Raw genomic sequence first — 20,050 nt, 5'->3', positions numbered from 1 at the left:
AGGGGAGTTGGTAGATCAGTTCCACATGACGGTACCATGGGGAGAAACAACTTGACATACCACTTGCACTGCTATGATGAGTCAGCAGTGTCTTCATGTATAATAAAAGCTGGAGTGTCCAGTGGCTCAGTGGTTGAGCTTTTGGCTCAGGTTGTGATCCTGGGATCAAGTCCCGCATTGGGCTCCCTGCAGGGAGTCTGCTTCACTGTCTGTCTCTGCCTCTCTGTGTCTCATGAATAAATAAATCTTAAAAAAAAGGCTGGCGTGTCCAACGAAACATAGATGTATGTTTTGCTCATGGCAATTCTGACTGGGATTTGGACCCATTGGAAATCCAATTTTGCTTTTATATGCTCTTCTCTCCTCCCTTTATTATATATCCATCATCATTCTTCTGGTTCCCCCCTCTCCTTGCTTTTTATTAATTAAATATTACTAGGGTAGGACTGGTTGATTAGGAATGTCAGCAGATACAGCCAACCTACAAGCAAAACCCTTTGGCCATAAGTTGTCAAAGCATTTAGTGAAATTGTTCTCAGTGGTAATAGGAGATAGTCACAAAAGTGAAAGAAAGCTGCTATAAGAGAAGTCATCTATAGAAACCTAAAAGATTGGGCAGGCCCGGTGGCGCAGCGGTTTAGCGCCTCCTGCAGCCCAGGGTGTGATCCTGGAGACCCTGGATCAAGTCCCACGTCGGGCTCTCAACATGGAGCCTGCTTCTCCCTCTGCCTGTGTCTCTGCCTCTCTCTCTCTCTCTGTGTCTCTATGAATAAATAAATAAAATCTTTAAAAAAAGAAAAAAAAGAAACCTAAAAGGAAAAAAAAAAGATACCTAAAAAGTTTAGGGACGCCTGGGTGGCTCAGCATGTGATCCCTGGGCCCCAGGATTGAGTCCCACATTGGGTCTCTGCCTCTATCTCTCATGAATAAATACATAAAATCTTTTTTTTTTAAAGTATTTTATTTTTTTATTTTTATTTATTTATGATAGTCACAGAGAGAGAGAGGCAGAGACACAGGCAGAGGGAGAAGCAGGCTCCATGCACCGGGAGCCCGACGTGGGATTCGATCCCGGGTCTCCAGGATCGCGCCCTGGGCCAAAGGCAGGCGCCAAACCGCTGCGCCACCCAGAGATCCCTGTCCTCTTTTCTCATTCTAAAAGACTTGTAAAAAGCTGCTAAGTAGACTTTTTCTTTTTTTTTTTCTTTTTTTACACTTAAACAGAATTTTAAAAAATTTATTTAAGTAATGTACATCCAGTGTGGGGTTGGAACTTACAACCCAGAGATCAAGAGTTGCATACTCCGCCAACTCGGCTAGCCAGGGGCTCCTGTTTTCTTTTTTTACTAAAATACTCTGTGTTTAGGGATTTTTAGTGTAGGTCTGAGGAAATAAACTCATTTCATTATTTTATTTATTTATTTTTCTTAGGGCGGAGGGGTAGAGGGAGGGAATCTCCAGCAGACTCCCTGCTGAGCATGAGGCTCAACTCTGAGATCAAGACTTGAGCCAAAATCGAATCAGATACTTAAACTGAGCCACCCAGGTGCTCCAGAAATAAACTTAATTCAAAGTTTTATGAATTGTTTTACATGACTTTTAGTGTAACCAGTATTTGCAGAAGAGTTAAATGAACATTCACTTTCTCCCCATTTATTTATTTTGAAATAATTTCAAACTTCAAGAAATTTCAAGAATAGTACATGAATGCCTATATACTTCTCACCCAGATTTGTCAGTGTACCGTTTTGGCTCATTTACTTTATTCTTTTTGATATGTGTGTGTAATTTTCTGACCATTTAAAAGTAAGTTTCAGATAGGTCCTTTCTCCTCAATATTTTGCTGTTAATTCCTGAAAATAAGAACATTGGCTTATAACCACAGTGTATTTACCAACATCAGGAAATTTAACTTTGACACACAACACTATTATCTATAGATCTTATTTATATTTTACAGTAAGTCTTAATGTCCTTGATAGCCATTTTTTATTTTTTTTATTTTTTTAATTAATTTTTATTGGTGTTCAGTTTACCAACATACAGAAAAACACCCAGTGCTCATCCCGTCAAGTGTCCACCTCCGTGCCCGTCACCCATTCCCCTCCAACACCCGCCCTCCTCCCCTTCCACCACCCCTAGTTCGTTTCCCCGAGTTAGGAGTCTTTATGTTCTGTCTCCCTTCCTGATATTTCCCAACATTTCTTTTCCCTTCCTTTATATTCCCTTTCACTATTATTTATATTCCCCAAATGAATGAGAACAAACACTGTTTGTCCTTCTCCGATTGACTTATTTCACTCAGCATAATACCCTCCAGTTCCATCCACGTTGAAGCAAATGGTGGGTATTTGTCGTTTCTAATTGCTGAGTAATATTCCATTGTATAGATAAACCACATCTTCTTTATCCATTCATCTTTCGATGGACACCGAGGCTCCTTCCACAGTTTGGCTATTGTGGCCATTGCTGATAGAAACATCGGGGTGCAGGTGTCCCGAGTTTCATTTGATAGCCATTTTTTAATAATCCAGGTTCTAGTCCGGGATCTTTCAGTTTTCATGTCTATTTTTTTTTCTTTTAATCTGCAGCGATTACATATGAATACCATACCCCACCCACTCAGCTGTTTTATGTCATTGCCTTTCTGAAGAGTATATGGTGTTTGTAGAATGCCCCTCAGTTTGTCTAAGGTTTCCTCATCATGTACATTCTGATTGTGTTTCTCTAGCAGGAATACCACATAAGTGACTGTGTCTTCAGTGCTTCACATTAGGAGGCTGTTTTATGTCATTATTGGGAATGTTATTTGATCACTTAAAGTGTTCACCAAATTCTCCATTGTAAAGCTATTTTCCTTTCAATAAGTGGGAAAATAGTTTGAGACTGTAAAATACCTTGTTCCTTACCAAAGTTTCACCTTTTAGTTTTTGCATGCATTGTTTTCTTGCCTTAATTCAGATAACACTATAATAATTCTTTTTTTTTTTAATTATTTATTTGACAGCCAGAGAGCATAAGCATGGGGAACAGCAGAGGGAGAGGGAGACACAGGCTTCCCACTCAGCAGGCAGCCCTGGGGGCTGCCTGTGGGGGCCCATCCCAGGACCCTGAGATCGTGACCTGAGCCGAAAGGCAGATGCTTAACTGAGCTACCCAGACACCCCGTGATAATGGTTTACTTACTGCGGTTATGTAATGCTTAAGTTGTCACAGATTTGAGCAGTGGGAGGACCTTCAAGCAAGATCCTACTGATTCCTGTTTCCAACCTATAATTTTTTTTTAAGTTTTTTTACAAAAAAAAAAAAAAAAGATTTTTTACTTGTTTATTTATTCATAGAGTCAGAGAAGAGGCAGAGACACAGGCAGAGGGAGAAGCAGGCTCCATGCAGGGAGCCCGACGTGGGACTCGATCCCGGGTCTCCAGGATCACACGGGCGGCGCTAAACCTTTGTGCCACCGGGACTGTCCTATATTTTTTTTAATGAAAAATTTTTTTTTAAAGATGTTATTTATTTATTCATGAGAGAGGCAGAGACAATAGGCAGAGGAAGCAGGCTCTCTGTGGAAAGCCTGATGCAGGACTCGATCCCAGGAGCCTGGGATCATGACCTGAGCCAGCTAGGTGCCCCTTAATTTTTATTTTTTAAAATAAATTTTAAGTAATCTTTACATCCACTGTGTGGCTCAAAACTCACAACTCCAGGATCAAGAGTTGCATGCTCTGTGGACTGAGCCAGGCACCCTGATGAAAATATTTTAAAAATTCAATCTAGTGTGTAAAATCTTGCTTGGGGGCACCTGGGGTTGGCTCAGTCAGTTAAGTGCATCTGAATTTTCATCTCAGCTTGAGTTCTGATCTTGGGGTTGTGAGTTCAGGCCTTTGTTGGTCTCCATGCTGGGCAGAGCCTACTTTAAAAAAAAACAAAAACAAAAAGATCCCTGGGTGCCTCAGCGGTTTGGCCCCTGCCTTTGGCCCAGGGCATGATCTTGGAGTCCTGGGATCGAGTCCCGCATTAGGCTCCTTGCATGCAGCCTGCTTTTCCCTCTGCCTCTCATGAATGAATAAATAAAAATATTTTAAAAACAAAACAAGGGACGCCTGGGTGACTCAGCGGTTGAGCATCTGCCTTTGGCTCAGAGCGTGATCCTGGGGTCCTGGAATCGAGTTCCACATCCGGCTCCCTGCATGGGGAGCTTCTCCCTCTGCCTGTGTCTGCCTCTTTCTGTGTGTCTCTCCTGAATAAATAAATAAAATCTTTTAAAAAAACAGCCTTGTGAATATTTTCTATAATCTCTGAGAAGATGGAGGTTCTCCTTATTTATAATTTTATAAATTTATTTTTGTATACACATCAAAACTATTTGGAAATAGGACAGCAGTTAATTGAGCTTGTTGAATTGTATATGATGTTTTCTTGATGTAGATCAGGAGATTAAGATTGTGAATGCCAGGCAGCCCCGGTGGTGCAACGGTTTGGCGCCGCCTGCAACCCAGGGCGTGATCCTGGAGACCCTGGATCGAGTCCCACGTCAGGCTCTCTGTATGCCTGCTTCTCCCTCTGCCTGTGTCTCTGCCTGTGTCTCTATGAATAAATAAATCTTAAAAAAAGATTTAAGATTGTGAATGCTATTTATTTGTATGTAATTTGCATAATTTAAGATAAACCTGGTGGGGTGCCTGGCTGGCTCAGCTGGAAGAGCATTTGACTCAATTTCGGGGTTGTGAGTTTGAGACCCACTGTAGGTGTAGAAATTACTTAAAAATAAAATCTTAGGGATGCCTGGGTAGCTCAACGATTGAGTATCTGCCTTCGGCTCAGGACATGATCCTAGAGTCCTGGATGGACTCCCACATCCGGCTCCCTGATGGGGATCCTGCTTCTCCCTCTGCCTGTATTTCTCTCTGCCACTGTCTCTGTGTCTCCCATGAGAAAATAAAATCTTTGTTGTTGTTGTTGTTTTGAAAAAATAAAATCTTAAATAAAAATCTTAAACCTTCTGGCATATAGGTTTATTTTATTTATTTATTTATTTTTTTAAAATTTTCTTTTCTTTTCTTTTCTTTTTTTTTAATTTTTTATTTATTTATGATAGTCACAGAGAGAGAGAGAGAGAGGCAGAGACACAGGCAGAGGGAGAAGCAGGCTCCATGCACCGGGAGCCCGATGTGGGATTCAATCCCGGGTCTCCAGGATCGCGCCCTGGGCCAAAGGCAGGCGCCAAACCGCTGCGCCACCCAGGGATCCCTGGCATATAGGTTTAAGTTAGGACACAGGTTGTATACTTGCCTTCTTGGTATCATTGTGTAGTGAAGATTCAAGAATAGCTTTATGTTTGGGGCAAAATTTGAACAGGTATTTGTGGAACTTAGCACATTATGAAGAGGAATTTGGTGTTTTAAAAGTCAGATGAAAAAAAAAAGTCAGATGATGCAGTACAATTGCAAAATGCTGGTTAGTTTCTTTTTTTTTTATTTCTTTTTTTTTTTAAATAATAAATTTATTTTTTATTAGTGTTCAATTTACCAACATACAGAATAACACCCAGTGCTCATCCCATCAAGTGCCCCCCTCAGGGGGTTAGTTTCTTTTGAATTAAAAATCCTGTTTTTGGGACGCCTGGGTGGCACAGTGGTTGAGTGTCTGCCTTCAGCCCAGGGCGTGGTCCTAGGATCCCGGGATTGAGTCCCACGTCGGGCTCCCTGCATGGAGCCTCCTTCTCCCTCTGCCTGTGTCTCTGCCTCTCTCCCACTCTCTGTGTCTTTCTTGAGTAAATAAATAAAATCTTAGAAAAAGATAACTGCTCAGGGTGCCTGGATGGCTCAGTTGGTTGAGTGTCCCAACTCTTCATTTTGGCTCAGGTTGTGATCTCAGGGTCATGGGATTGAGCTGTGGGATTGAGCCCTGTGTGGGGCTCTGTGCTTATCATAGAGTATGCTGGTCCCTCTCTGTCTCTTCCCCCCTGCCCCTTCCCCCACTCATGAGGGCCTTCTCACTCTCAAATGAATAAAATCTTTTAAAAAGAAAAAAGATAACTTCTTTCTGAATACTGTTTTTATACCTATGGATTAATTTAGTAGTAAGGGTAGTTCATCACAAAGCTTCAGTTTGTTGACTTTCACATAAGTATTTGTAATAACTGGTGTTCAGAAAGAGCCTATATAGTATGTGACCTTACGTTTGAATCTTGGTTATTAGGTAATACTAGTCAAGTAGCTTTTTTGAGCTTTAGTTTTCCTATCTCAGAAGTAATACAGTCCCTGCAGCATAGTTATGAAGATCATTATTATGTATGGTGTCTGGAACACGGAAACCCGTAAGTAGTAGTTGCTATTCCTTTTAGTAGGAGTCCTATTTTACTTCAGAATCGTAGTTACCATGGGGTAAATGGGAGCAGATGACTCTACTCAAGCAGATTGATGAATCAAGTATAAGTTCAGGCCTGTGTGCTCCTAACTACTTAATGTTTTTGCTTTTAAAAGGAATGTGGGGGATCCCTGGGTGGCTCAGCGGTTTAGCGCCTGCCTTTGGCCCAGGGTGTGATCCTGGAGTCCCGGGATCGAGTCCCACGTCAGGCTCCCGGCATGGAGCCTGCTTCTCCCTCCTCCTGTGTCTCTGCCTCTCTGTCTCTCTGTCTCTCTCTCTCTCTCTCTCTCTGTCTATCATAAATAAATAGATCTTTAAAAAAAATAAAAAAATAAAAGGAACGTGGATTGAGGGGTGCCTGGGTAGCTCAGTTGGTTAAACAGCTGACTCTTGATTTTAGTCCGGGTCATGATCTCAGGGTCATGATCTCAGGGTCATGAGACAGAGCCCTGCATGGGGTCTGTGCTGGGCTTGGAGCCTGCTAAAGACGCTCTCCTTCTCCCTCTGCCCCTCCTTCTCTTAAAAAAAAAAAAGAAAGAAAGAAAGGGCACATGGATTGAGTCATAGTTTAAAAGATTCCAGTACATGAGGTAGTGTGTGAAATGGAAGGCTGTTTAGGATAAGCTTCTAAAAGGCACACGAAGAATGATTTTTACTAAGAAATGAGCATTTAGATTTATTTCAAGGAAAACTTAAGTATTGAGGTCAGTTTTCAAAATCCATCTCTAAGTGGATTTTAAACTGTCCCTAGGGGAAAAGGATAATTTTCTTTTTGGCTATGGATAAAGAGCTTTCTGTATGTCAGCCCATTAATTCTCACACAACCCTGTGAGATATATAGCCTCACTTTACAAAAAAAAAAAAAAAAAAAAGGAAATTGAGGCCTGTGAATATGCCTAAGGCCTTAGGACTAGTATGGGATGACTCTAGTAGTGTTAAGTTTTTGTTTTTGTTTAGTATACTTTATGCTGCTTCCCTTCTTTAGGCTTTTGATGTATGTTTGAGTTACTTCCATTAGGCCCATTATTTGGGGGGACTGATAAGTATTAGCCTAAACCAACTGTAATTGGAAAACAGATCTGTTTAAGTCATGTAAGAAATTTTAAAGTCAAAGGAAAATAATTTTGTATTAATTGGGATGATTGTTTATTACTACTTTGGTTTAAATATAGGAAGTAAATATTTGTGAGGAATATTCTACTTAGCACAAATAACGAAGTTTCTGTTGAGTTGTAAAATTTTAATTCTTATGCATGTTCAGATAAGTTTTAACTAACCATTTCAAATTTTTTTTTTTTTTAACTTCTATAGGAACGTCAAGGTCGTGGCAAATAAAAGGCAGTTCTGCACAGACTGCAGCAACGGTTGCATCTGCATATCCTAAGAGGAAAAAAATGACCTTCAAGAGAATTAGGACTTTTTTCTTAATTTCATTGACTTCAGAGACGATTGCAGACTTGCAGTTTAAGTATTGGAATTTCACAAAAGACATAGGACTTAACTGGAAAATGAAAAAAAAAAGAAAAAGAAAAAACTAAACAAAAAATCCCTCTAGGTAGTTTAGGTGAAAAATGTCCCTTTTATTTTGGCTTTGGTTGTGATTTCAGAGCATAATGCTTTGTTTTTTTGTCTTTTTACTATGTTTTTTCGGATTTTAAAGTCCGTAAGTGCATACAGTTTTCTCTAATTTTTAAACCCTTTCCTCTCCCCATTTTGACATTTGCACTTGGAGAACACTTGAGTTTCGAAGATTTTGGGCCTCCACCCCAGAAAGTGGGAATTTGGTTTTTCCCTTCCGAACTGGAAGAACATTTTTATGAAGAATTTTTGTCTTGGAGAATTTAACAGTGTTACCCAAGGTTGTGTCTTTAAGGGTGGTTCATTTTCTCTGACCCTTTGTTACTCAAAGTAAAGTACTAGGAGTCCTAAGAAATTTTCTGTTCTTGTACATTATACTGATTAAGTCAGGATTAATTTGATTTCAAAGCTAAGAACAGTGGTAAAAACTTGTTTACAGAAATGCATTTTGGAAGAGAAAAATATTGTAAAACGTGTAGTGAATGTTTCTTCAGTTTATTGTTCAGCCAATGAGGAGAGGGCATTGCCTTTCTTTTTACCATTAATCACTTCTCAATAAACGTGAGATCCTGTTGAGCATCACTTCTAGTGCCATTTATTAATATGATTTGTGTCTTCTGTGTTTTATTAAAGATTTGGAGTGTAAGGAGTTGTATAGGTGAGATGGCAACTGTTTTTAGAAAGCTTGCTGAAATGAAATAGTTCAGGTTTGCTTTTGTATCCAGGGCCAGACAACCATGACCTCCATAAAGAAAAAGGTGGGCCAGAATTCATAAAGTCAAGCCATTGCTAAATCATTTCAGCAAATATTTTATTATGACTGCTTACTAGGTGCCAGGCACTGTGCTGACCCTTTAGAAACTGGCGAGATAGTGCATAATTTTATTTGCAAAGTAGGTAGAGCCCAATATCAACGATGTTAAGTGTTTAATTTGAAATACCACTTATCTAGAGAGTATTCCCTGTGGGTGCAGGTCAAACAATAAATTCCAGTGGGGCTTGGGTTTTTGTTAACCATATAACCATAATGGTATTTGATTTACCTTTGCTTTTCAGGGTTTGGGGCTTCTCTGCCTTAATGATTTTTTGTCTTTGGGGTGCCTGGCTGGCTTAGTTGGTAGAGCATGGACTCCTTTTTTTTTTTTTTAATGTGGAGGGGGGGGGAGAGGGAGAGGGACTCTAAAGCAGGCTCCACACCCAGTAAGGAGCCCAACATGAGGCTCAGTCAAAACCCTGAGATTATGACCTGAGCTACCCAGGCATCCCAAGTACGGGACTCTTGATCTCAAGGTGGTGTTTGAGCCCCATGTTGGGTATAGAGATTACTTTAAAAAAAAAATAAGGTGATGGGACACCTGGGTGGCTCAGTGGTTGAGTGTCTGCCTTAGGCTCTGGAACTCCAGGGTCGAGTCCCACATCAGACTCCTGCATGGAGCCTGCTTCTCCTGTCTGCCTCTCTCTGTGTCTCTCATGAATAAATAAATAAAGTCTTTTTTAAAAATAAGGTGAATAAGTTTAAAAAGATTGTTATTCTTTTTTCCTTAAGATTCTATTATTTTATTTGAGAGAGAGAATGAGCAGGGTGAGGAGAGAGAGAGAGGAACAGACTCCCCACTGAGCAGGAAGCCCAAAGGTGGGGCTCAATCCCAGGACCCTGGGATCATGATCTGAGCCACCCAGGTGCCCCAGGAGATATTTGGTTCTGAAGATGTCCCAATTTTATAGAGTTAAATCTGTGAAAACTTTTTATTTTATTTATTTTTTATTTTTTTATTTTTAAAACTAATGGGGATCCTTGTTGAGAAAATTGGTTTATTTTTATTTTTTTTAAGATTTTATTTATTCATGAGAGACACAGAGGCAGAGACACAGGCAGAGGGAGAAGCAAGCTCCTCGCAGGGAGCCCGAAGTGGGACTCGATCCCGGGACTCCAGGATCATGCCCTGAGCCGAAGGCAGATGCCCAACTGCTGAGCCACCCAGGTGTCCCTGTGAAAACTTTTTAAAGAAAGAGTTCTGAAAATGGATTTTAATGATATTTTGTCCTCAATTGACTTCTTTATTTGACTATTTGACATAGCCCAGGCTACTGAATCAAATAATTCTGATTTGTAGTTGAGTGGAGAACTTTTCTCTGCCTGAGGCACGGTACAATATACCTAGATATTCCTATTTCCCAAGCTCATTTTGAATTACATCCCCCCCCCCCCCCAATTGGGAGTCCTTTGCACTTTCATCAGTTTGAAGATGCTCATCTACATTCACTGTTTTCAGTTTTAGTCAAACTTCTCTGACTTGTAGAGAACTCCCTTGAACTTAATTTGTCCAGTATTTCACCTTCTAAAGGGAAAATATCCTGAGCAAAGCAAATTCAAAAGCAATTTTTCCTAGATTTTTCTACCTTGTATTCAAGTTGGATAGATTATTCAAGATGCTTGTTTTGTAATTTGGAATGTTAGTTTAAAGCCAGTGCTTGCCAGTTTTTCTTTTCACGTCACAGAAAATACTGGTATAGCTTTGGGAACAAACAGAATTTAGAACCCCTAACAAGGCTGTTCACTTAGCTCTCCCTTGAGGGGGAGATTGAGGGTGTCAGGATGTTGAATTTCTGTGTTAAAAATACACGCACAGAGAGGTGTTTGTAGTATAAAAAATTAGGCTATGTTCTCCCTAAGTTTTTGGTTCAAAAGTTGGTTTGGTGATCTCCCAGAGCAGCTAAAACTAGTTCTCTTGGGGACGCCTGGGTGGCTCAGTGGTTGAGCGCCTGCCTTCGGCCCATGACGTGATCCTGGAGTCTTGGGATTGGGTCCCGCATGGGCTTCCTGCATGGAGCCTGCTTTTCTCTCTGCCTATGTCTCTGCCTCTCTCTCCCTCTCTCTCTCTCTCTCTCTCTCAATCTGTGGCTCTCATGAATGAATGAATAAATAAAACTAGTTCTCTTATTTGCCAGTGACTGCTTTGCCAGTGGAAACTGCTGACTTGATTATTTGTCCTCTGTACTTTTGTTTTGTTCTTTACTTTGTGAATGTAAGACTTTGGATAGCCATGTTTGTTTACTTTTCTCCTCTGTTGAGGGGAAACTGAACAATATTACCACATATCATCATTGTCAATTCAAAGCATTCTAAACCTTTAAGATTTGAACAAAATGTGTAAGTCACTCAATCTTAGTCGCATTTGATGGGCTATTTTCCCCTAACGTTTTTATTTTTACATGTTCTGTTTTTTAAAAATTTACTTTAGAATAATTTCATTTTGTGAAAATAGTATAGAGTTCTCTCATACACTGTTCACTTCCCTTTCCCCACATGTCAACATTTATGTAACCATGGTACAATTATCAAAAACACTAAATACTAATTCAGTACTACTAACTAATCTATGAATTGTGCCAATTGTTCAAGGAATATCCTTTTGTTTCTCTGGCTCTGCATCCAATCTAGGATCCCATATTGTATTTTGGTTTTTTTAGGCTTCTAGCCTATGAGTTCTTCAGTCTTCACTTTTTATGATTGACACTTTTGGAGAAGTATTGGCCAAGTATTTTATAGAATGTCCCTTGAATTGGATTTGTCTCAAATTTTTCACTGTTAGATTGAGGTTATTTTTTGGCAAGACTACCACAAGAGTCCTGTACCCTTCTCACTGCATTACATCATGATACATGGTGTCCATATGTCTTAACTGGTGGTGATGTTGACTTTGGTCACTTGGTGTTTAGGTAGTGTCTGCCAGATTTCTCCACTGTATAGTTACTGATTTTCCCTTTATAATAAGTAACTCGTGGAGGGGTATACTTAAAAACTTCAATCTTTGGTTCACTAATTTTGACATCTGGATTGTTATTGCCTACAAGTATTACCGTGGTGTTTGCCAAGTGTTTATTTGTAGGTCTATTCTATATTTACACAAATTAGAATCCTGTAAGGAGGAACTGTGCCTTCTCCCGTTTTTAAAAAAATTGTACCAGTGTGGACTCAGGGATATATAATTCCATGGGTCAGTGCATCATTTATTTTCTTGCTCAGATTGTCCCAGAGTTGGCAATTGGGAGCTGCTTCTTTAAGTTGGCTTTTGTGTCTTTTTTTTTTTTTTTGGCTTTTGTGTCTTTTTGGCATGTCCTCAATGTTTTTTGGAGCCCTTCCTTACTTTCTGGTACAATATACTTAGATCCCAGTTAATCTTGTATTTTCTCTGCCCCAGCCCCATTTTCCCAAGGAATAAAGATTCCTTTTATTGGAGAGTATTTAGAAACCATCCCTTGATTTTTTTTTAAAGCAATTCTTTAAATTGCACAAGATTATTAGAGTTTTTATTACTGATGTAGGTCGAGAATTACTTAGCCCATTAAACACCTAACCACTTCATTTCTTTTACTCTTCACTTCTAGCCCTGTCATATGAATCTTGTGGAGTTGTGGAGAGGACTTCCACTTGGCATAATGCTTCACCTAGAGTGAGGCCCAGTGAATGTGGGTTGGTTTGTGCCCTTTCAGAATTTCTACTTTTAGTTTTATAAATAAGACCCAAAATGTTGGAAGACCTGGCTTTCACCCCATCTGAACTTTTAGGGATTGAGAGGTTTTTCAACCTGCAAGAAAACAAATGGTCATATGCTAAAGTTTTCAATTTTTCATTAGAATTATTGTGGCATTTGGGTATTGCCGATTATTTTTTACTTTTATTTGAAAAATGATTTCACAGACAGTCCCTGATTTATGATGTTTTGATCTAAGATTTTTCAACTTCATGCTGGTGTGCAAGTGATATGCATTCAGTAGAAACTGAACTTTGAATTTTGATCATTTTCCCAGGCTAGCTGTATGCCCAAAGATATTTTCTCATGACATAGCAAGACTACTGCAACTGCTAGTCCCATCAACATGATCAGGAGGGTCAACACTTATAATCATTTAGTGCTACACAACCATTTCGTTTTTCACTTTCAGTGAAAATTTTTTCTTATTTTTCAGTGAGTATTTTATTATAAAATAGGCTTGATGTTAGATAATATTGCCCAACTGTAGTTTGATGTAAATGTTCTGAGCACTTTTAAGGTAGGCAAGTCAAAACTATGATGTTTGGTAGATTATGTGTGATACATCTTTAAAGATTTTTTTTTTTTTGTAATCTTAACCCAATGTAGGGCTTGAACTCACAACCCTGAAATCAAGAGTTGCATATTCTACAGCCTGAGCCAGCCAGATGTCCCCCGTTATGTGTATTGAATGCATTTTCAACTTAAGGATATTTTTAACTTCATAGGTTTATCAGGACCCAACCTCATCAGGTTTTTAAAATTTTATTTATTCACGAGAGACCGGCAGAGACAGGCAGAGAAAGAAGCGGGCTCCGCATGGAGACCCTGATGTGGGACTTGATCCCAGGATCACTACCTGAGTCAAAAGCAGATGATCAACTGCTGAGCCACCCAGGCGTCCTAGGACCCAAACCCATCTTAAGTTGAAGGATATGTGCATTTGAAATGTGGCTTATGTCATGAATGTAGGACCCTTCTGATAAAGAGTAATCATGTATGTAGGATTCAGATCTGATAGTTTGCAGTTGATTCCCCTTTGCCCCCGCCTCCCTGGAAGTCATGCCACAGATGACTGTATGTCACTTCTCACTAGTGGCTTCTGGGCAGCTGGTGAGGCTCCTTACTTTTGAGAAGTCTTTCTTTAGAACGGTAGTATGTATTATAGGTAGGCTTGCATGTGGAAACCTGACGTGGTTGTGGGGTAAAACATCCCCAGCAAGATTAAGTAGGTTGGAGAAGTTCTCACAAAGCCTTCATGGCTCTGCATCAAGGATTCTGAGAATGGCTCTGCAATCTGGCCTGCCTGGGGAGCTTAGGGCAGGTCCTCCCACTCTGCCCCATCCGGCCGCTGGGTTAGGACACTGAATGGTGCGTGCTCAGCGCTGGCCCCTAGCTTCATAGCCTGCGGGTGGGACAACTTCTGTTAAAACCTGAATCCATAGTCCTGTGACCTTGCTGGCTCTAGCTCATTGCAACAACATGAGGGGCCGCTCTGCATATCCTCATTTTTGTAGACACTTCTCCTTCCTGACCGAAGAGCTTCAGGAACTGGGTTTGAAATGGGTTCTGTTTCCCTGAGCTAAACCCCTTACCTTCACAGGTGAGCAAGGTAGCCTGGGGGTAGGGATTTCACTCAACAGTGCAAATGGTGCAGATGACTTTAGTGTCATGCATGGTTTTATTGTTTTCTTTTACCTTTTAAAATAATGCTCAGGGGCAGCCCCAGTGGCGCAGCTGTTTAGCCGCCTGCAGCCCAGGGCGTGATCCTGGAGACCCTGGATCGAGTCCCACATCAGGCTCTCTGTATGATGCCTGCTTCTCCCTCTGCCTGTGTCTCTGCCTGTCTCTCACTGTCTCTATGAATAAATAAATAAATAAAAATCTTTAAAAAAAATAAAATAATGCTCAAATGTGTGGCTGCCAACTGACGGTTGGAAACTATTACTTCAGACCCACCTGCTAGCCATAGGCTCTGTTCCCCTGTTCGAAAAAGAAAAAAGTTACTTAATTGCCCCCCACCCCCCAAAAAAGAATTGCCCTTTAAGGGGAAGCTCCTTGAAGACACTCAATTTAGCTGCTTTGTCCAGTTTTTCGTGTGAGTGTACCCTGTTTTTTTCCATGTCTTCAGCCTATATTTTCTGAGCGCCTCTGAGGTGCTATTGTTGGGCAAGGGGGAAAGGGAAAGAACAAGATTCTTGTCCTCTCAGAATTCAGTTTAAGATTACATTGTATTTTAAAAAATTAAAAAAAAAAGATTACATTGTAATACTGTTTGGAGTTGTGGGAGATATAGGTTGCTTGGAGAAGAGAAGAGGGGCATCTGCCCAGAAGACTGCCCTTTCTTTTTTTTCTTTTTTTTTTTTTTAAAGATTTATTTATGAGAGAGAGAGAGAGAGAGAGAGAGAGAGAGAGGCAGAGACACAGGAGGAGGGAGAGAAGCAGGCTCCATGCTGGGAGCCCGATGCAGGACTCGATCCCTGGACTCCAGGATCGTGCGCTGGGCCAAAGGCAGGCGCCAAACCGCTGAGCCACCCAGGGATCCCCAAGACTGCCCTTTCTGTACTGGATTTTCCTTCCTTTTTCTTAGTGGAAACCACATTAGCCCCAGCCTTTTCATCTTGTTTCACAGCAGCAGCTCTCACTCGGTGGGCACTGTGCTCCAGTATCAGTGAGCTGTGTGATGTCAAGCAAATCAGTGAATTGCTCAGTGCACATTTTCTCGTTGAAAAGAGGAAATGTCTTCTGAAGCTAATAGATGTATGATTTTTGCAGGGATTTAAATTCATTTTAACTAGTAGTGCTTTTCTGATGAAAGAAGTGAAATAACCAGTTCAGTTACATATATAAAATAAAAAGATGTAGATCTTGATATAGCAGTTTGCTATTTACCCTTCTAAACTTTAAAAAAATTTTGCTTTATGACATAAAAATGTGTGTGTCTGTGTGTGGCATATATATGGCATGTATGTATTCCTAAATTGTATGGCATGTATGTATTCCTATATATTAGGAATAATATATATATTTAGGAATAATAATATATATATTTAGGAATAATAATAATTAGGAATAACCCATAATTTTAAGTTGTTTTATAAAAATAGAATAATACCAAACCATCTGCAGGGTTCTCCTTTGCTCTCCCTCCCCCAGTCACAATTCCATGAATTTTTTATTTTGGTCTGCTAAAGAAGGACACAGGTCTTCTATGACAATCTAATAAAGATGGCCTTCTAGCATCCTGGGGTGACTAGCACTCCAAGGGCCTACGTCTCTGTCACCAAAAGCAACTTGGCAGAAGCCTGTCCTCCTAAATTTGTTCCTCTGAAGCATTGGAATTCAAACTTTTCCAGATTTCTTCTTCCCCAAAGTCTTTCAACTTGAAGAGTTAGGCATTCCATTTTTAAATGAATGACATTCCAAATCAAAGGAAGTATAGGACATACTCTGGTCAGGTGGGTGAAGAGTAAACTGGCCAGGGTTGGATAGGGAGGATAGTGTGGGGAGGACTATTCTATGTCAGGCAGAGTGCTAGGCACTTGGGGCAACAGCAGAAAACGAAAAGCTCCTGCCTTCAACGGGACTTTAAATTCTGATGGAGAGACAAATTTGTCAGGTGATGAATGCTTCGGAGAAAATAACACAAGATAAACATCTGATGCTGGAAGAGATGTCAGCAGAAGCCCAATGAAGTGAGAGGGAAAAACAAGTTGGGTAAGACTGAGAAGAAAGTACCCACTTTTGACAAAAGTATATCCACTTTGCATTTTACCTCACCATGCCTCACATCTTTCCTTTCCCAGCTTAAATTCCATGGTTGACCATAATCCCCCTCCCACCTTGTATTCACCATCAGCTTCCTTGCCCCTTTCTTTCACTTCATTGACTTTAACTGACAAACCATAATCTGGGTTACATACAACGTTGCACCTGTGCCATTCAGAGTGGTTGGAGAGAAATGTGCAACTAGAGTCCTATTTTAAATTCATGATCTTCAGTCTTAGGAGGGGAATCACCAACATTTCCCCTTCTATTCATTTGCCTACTCAGAAGATGAACCATTTCGTGCCTTCGCCCTTTCTTCAAATCTCCAGCACCTCAGATGCCACTTTTTTTTTTTAGATGCCACATTTACATCAGTTAAGATTTCCTACTTAACTGAGGAAGCCGAAGCAATCAGAATGAAACATCACAGCCTCCCTCCACTTCATGTACTCATACATCATCATACATCAGTGTTTCTTGAAGCCTGATCTCAGGCCAGCAGCATCAGGACCTATGGAAGCTTGTCAGAAAGGCAAATTATTGGGTCCCACCTCAGACCTACTGAATTATAAATTCGTGAGATGGGGCCCAGTAAGCTGTGCTTTAATATGTGCTCCAGGTGATTCTGATGAACCTTCTGGTCTGAGAACCAATGCTCTTGGACTATGCATGTTTCTACCCAGAAAATCCCTCCAGCTATGCACCAGACCTTCGTCTCTCACCAACTCAAGAACATGGGTCCATCAAATCACTCCCTTTTCACATCCCAAGTTGAATTCTATTGAATCATTCCTGTCAGCATACAAACATGCTGTTGTTTCTCCTGTTTATTCTGTCAGTTACCATCCATTTCTCTATTCTTTACAGCAAAACCCCCAAGAGGAAGCTGTTACTCCCTGGCTTCACTTCTTCCATTCTCTCTAATCCACTCCAATCAGGCTTTCATCCTCTTCATCCCAGTAGACTAGTCTTGTCAAGGTCATGACCTATAAATAGCATGTGATGTTGTTTCCTCCTTGATACACTTCCTTCACTTGCAGTTTAGCACAGCATATCTCCTCTGATTTTCCTCCTGTTTCACTGGGTGTTCCTACATAGTCTTCTTGGCTGGTTCCTCCTCTGCTTTTTTGTCCTCTCCACACCAAAGTAACCCAGGACTCCGTCCTTGAGCCTCTATACTCACTAGATTTCATGCAGTCCTGTCTCTGAACACCATCCATGTGCCAACAACTCCCAACTAGAACCAGTTCAAATGTATCTCCTTGAACTCTGGTGTATTAGACTGCCAGCTCAGCCTCTCCATGGGATGCCTCACCAGCAGTTCAAACTCAACACTTTCAAACCCAAACCCCTTTCCTGACTATCTTATCTAATGCCAGATCTCCCTTGTTACTTTAAAATTCAGCTCACTGCTTATTTTCTGTTGCATCTTAACGTTTATAACAATGTAACATTATTTTCACTCATGCAATACTCACACGGTGGGATACCATACCACTGTAAAAAAGATGGAAATCTATGTATTGATATTGAATGATGTCTTAAGATAAATTGTTAAATGAAAAAAAATAAGTGGGGATCCCTGGGTGGCGCAGCGGTTTGGCGCCTGCCTTTGGCCCAGGGCGCGATCCTGGAGACCCTGGATCGAATCCCATGTCAGGCTCCCGGTGCATGGAGCCTGCTTCTCCCTCTGCCTATGTCTCTGCCTCTCTCTCTCTCTCTCTCTCTCTCTGTGACTATCATAAATAAATAAAAATTAAAAAAAATAAGTGAATATTTAAAAGTTGTGTACTTGCTCTGTTTCCTATCTCCCTAAGGAGAATATAAACGTCATGAGAGTGTATACCATGATCTTTCACGTTCACTATTATGTCCACAGCACTAAAACGATACCTGGCACTTACTTGTACTCAGTATTTACAGAATGAACGAACGAATGAATGAATGAATGAAGATCTCTTCCAGCTCTAACATTGTGGTTCCAATCTTAGGGCTTCAAGAATATAAGACATGGATTCCAGGACCCAGCCATTCAGAGGCACCGAGAGAGACACTGGTTTGTGGTGTGGTGTACTGTTTTTCTTCATTTCGATCAATAAGGTTAATAATAATAATAATAATAATAATAATAAAGTAACCGGGAGAATATGGAGGGTGGGATGTGGAGGACCTGCCTGGCACAGATGTGCTTTCCAGGTGAGAGCCCAGGTAGCCAAGAGAGGGCAATATCCTGCTCAGATCATGCCCCAGTCATGGCCTCTGGGGTTGGCAGCTGCGGTTGTGAGACTGTCTTCTGCACTGGATTCTAAGCTCCATGAGATCAGGAACTGACTTTGTCTTGCTTGCCAGTATACTATACTCAGAGCCTGGCACAGAATGGACAAAAGATCAATGAATGACAGAATAGAAGTTGAGAGGATTCCCAAGAACTAGGAGAGAAAGCCTGGAATCAGGAGCTATCATACCTCATGTAGCCAGCAGGTGGCACTAAAGGAGTGTTTTTTTTTTAAACAGCCTGAGCCTCTTTCTTTTCTTCCTTTTTTAAAAAAGATTTTATTTATTCATGAGAAACAGAGAGAGAGACAGAGACACAGAGACACACAGAGAGAGACAGAGAGAGAGACAGAGACACAGGCAGAGGGAGAAGCAGGCTCCATGCAGAGAGCCCGACGCGGAATTCGATTCTGGGTCTCCAGGATCAGGCCCTGGGGCTGAAGGTGGTGCTAAACCGCTGAGCCACCCAGGCTGCCCTCCTCTTCTTCTTTCTTTTTCTTTCTTTCTTTCTTTCCTTTCTTTTTTTTATTTTATTTATTTATTTATAGAGACAGAGGCAGAGATACAGGCAGAGGGAGAAGCAGGCTCCACGCAGAGAGCCTGACGTGGGACTCCATCCAGGGTCTCCAGGATAACGCCCTGGGCTGCAGGCGGCGCTAAACTGCTGCGCCACCGGGGCTGCCCTTTCTCTTTCTTTTTTCTTTTCTTTCTTTTCTTTTCTTTTCTTTTCTTTTCTTTTCTTTTCTTTTCTTTTCTTTTTTCTCTTTTTCTTTCTTTTCCTTTCCTTTCCTCTTTCCTTTCTTCTCTTTCTTCTCTTTTCATTTTTATTTATTTATTTATTTATTTTTAAATTTTTATTTATTTATGATAGTCACAGAGAGAGAGAGAGGCAGAGACACAGGCGGAGGGAGAAGCAGGCTCCATGCACCGGGAGCCTGATGTGGGATTCGATCCCGGGTCTCCAGGATCGCGCCCTGGGCCAAAGGCAGGCGCCAAACCGCTGCGCCACCCAGGGATCCCTCTTTTCATTTTTTTAAATTTTTTTTTTAATTTTTATTTATTTATGATAGTCACACAGAGATAGAGAGAGAGAGAGAGAGAGAGAGGCAGAGACACCGGCAGAGGGAGAAGCAGGCTCCATGCACCGGGAGCCCGACGTGGGACTCGATCCCGGGTCTCCAGGATCGCGCCCTGGGCCAAAGGCAGGCGCCAAACCGCTGCGCCACCCAGGGATCCCCCCTCTTTTCATTTTTAAATTGGGGGGGGGGGAAGAAGAAAGAGGGAGCACCGAGCGAGCGAGTGGGGAGGGACAGAGGAAGGAGAGCAAGAATCCCAAGGAGGCTCCACCCTTAGCACAGAGCCCGATGCGGGGCTCTATGTACAACCCAGAAGTCACCACCCTAGCTGAAACCAAGAGTTGAACACTTAACTGAGCCACTCAGGTGCCCCAGCCTAAGCCTTTCAGTGTGGAACACGCAACCTTGTTTTGACCAAGGGAGGGGGTAGCTGATTTTTGACAAATTTCC

General features: G+C 41.2%; 1 protein-coding gene across 1 annotated transcript in view; it reads left to right on the top strand.

The window, feature by feature from the left end:
- YTHDF2 (YTH N6-methyladenosine RNA binding protein 2) overlaps window positions 1-8,529 on the top strand; it is a 32,982-nt gene extending 24,453 nt beyond the window's left edge. Inside the window, 1 exon segment of the mRNA XM_041767640.1 lies at window positions 7,681-8,529. Within this exon segment, the coding sequence (XP_041623574.1) occupies window positions 7,681-7,704 (24 nt within the window). The 3' untranslated portion in view covers window positions 7,705-8,529.
- The last annotated feature ends 11,521 nt before the right edge of the window (window positions 8,530-20,050 follow it).

This window comes from Vulpes lagopus, chromosome 8 (genome assembly GCF_018345385.1).
Source record: "Vulpes lagopus strain Blue_001 chromosome 8, ASM1834538v1, whole genome shotgun sequence".
Taxonomy (NCBI): Eukaryota; Metazoa; Chordata; class Mammalia; order Carnivora; family Canidae; genus Vulpes; species Vulpes lagopus.
This window is presented reverse-complemented; position numbering and strand designations above follow the sequence as displayed.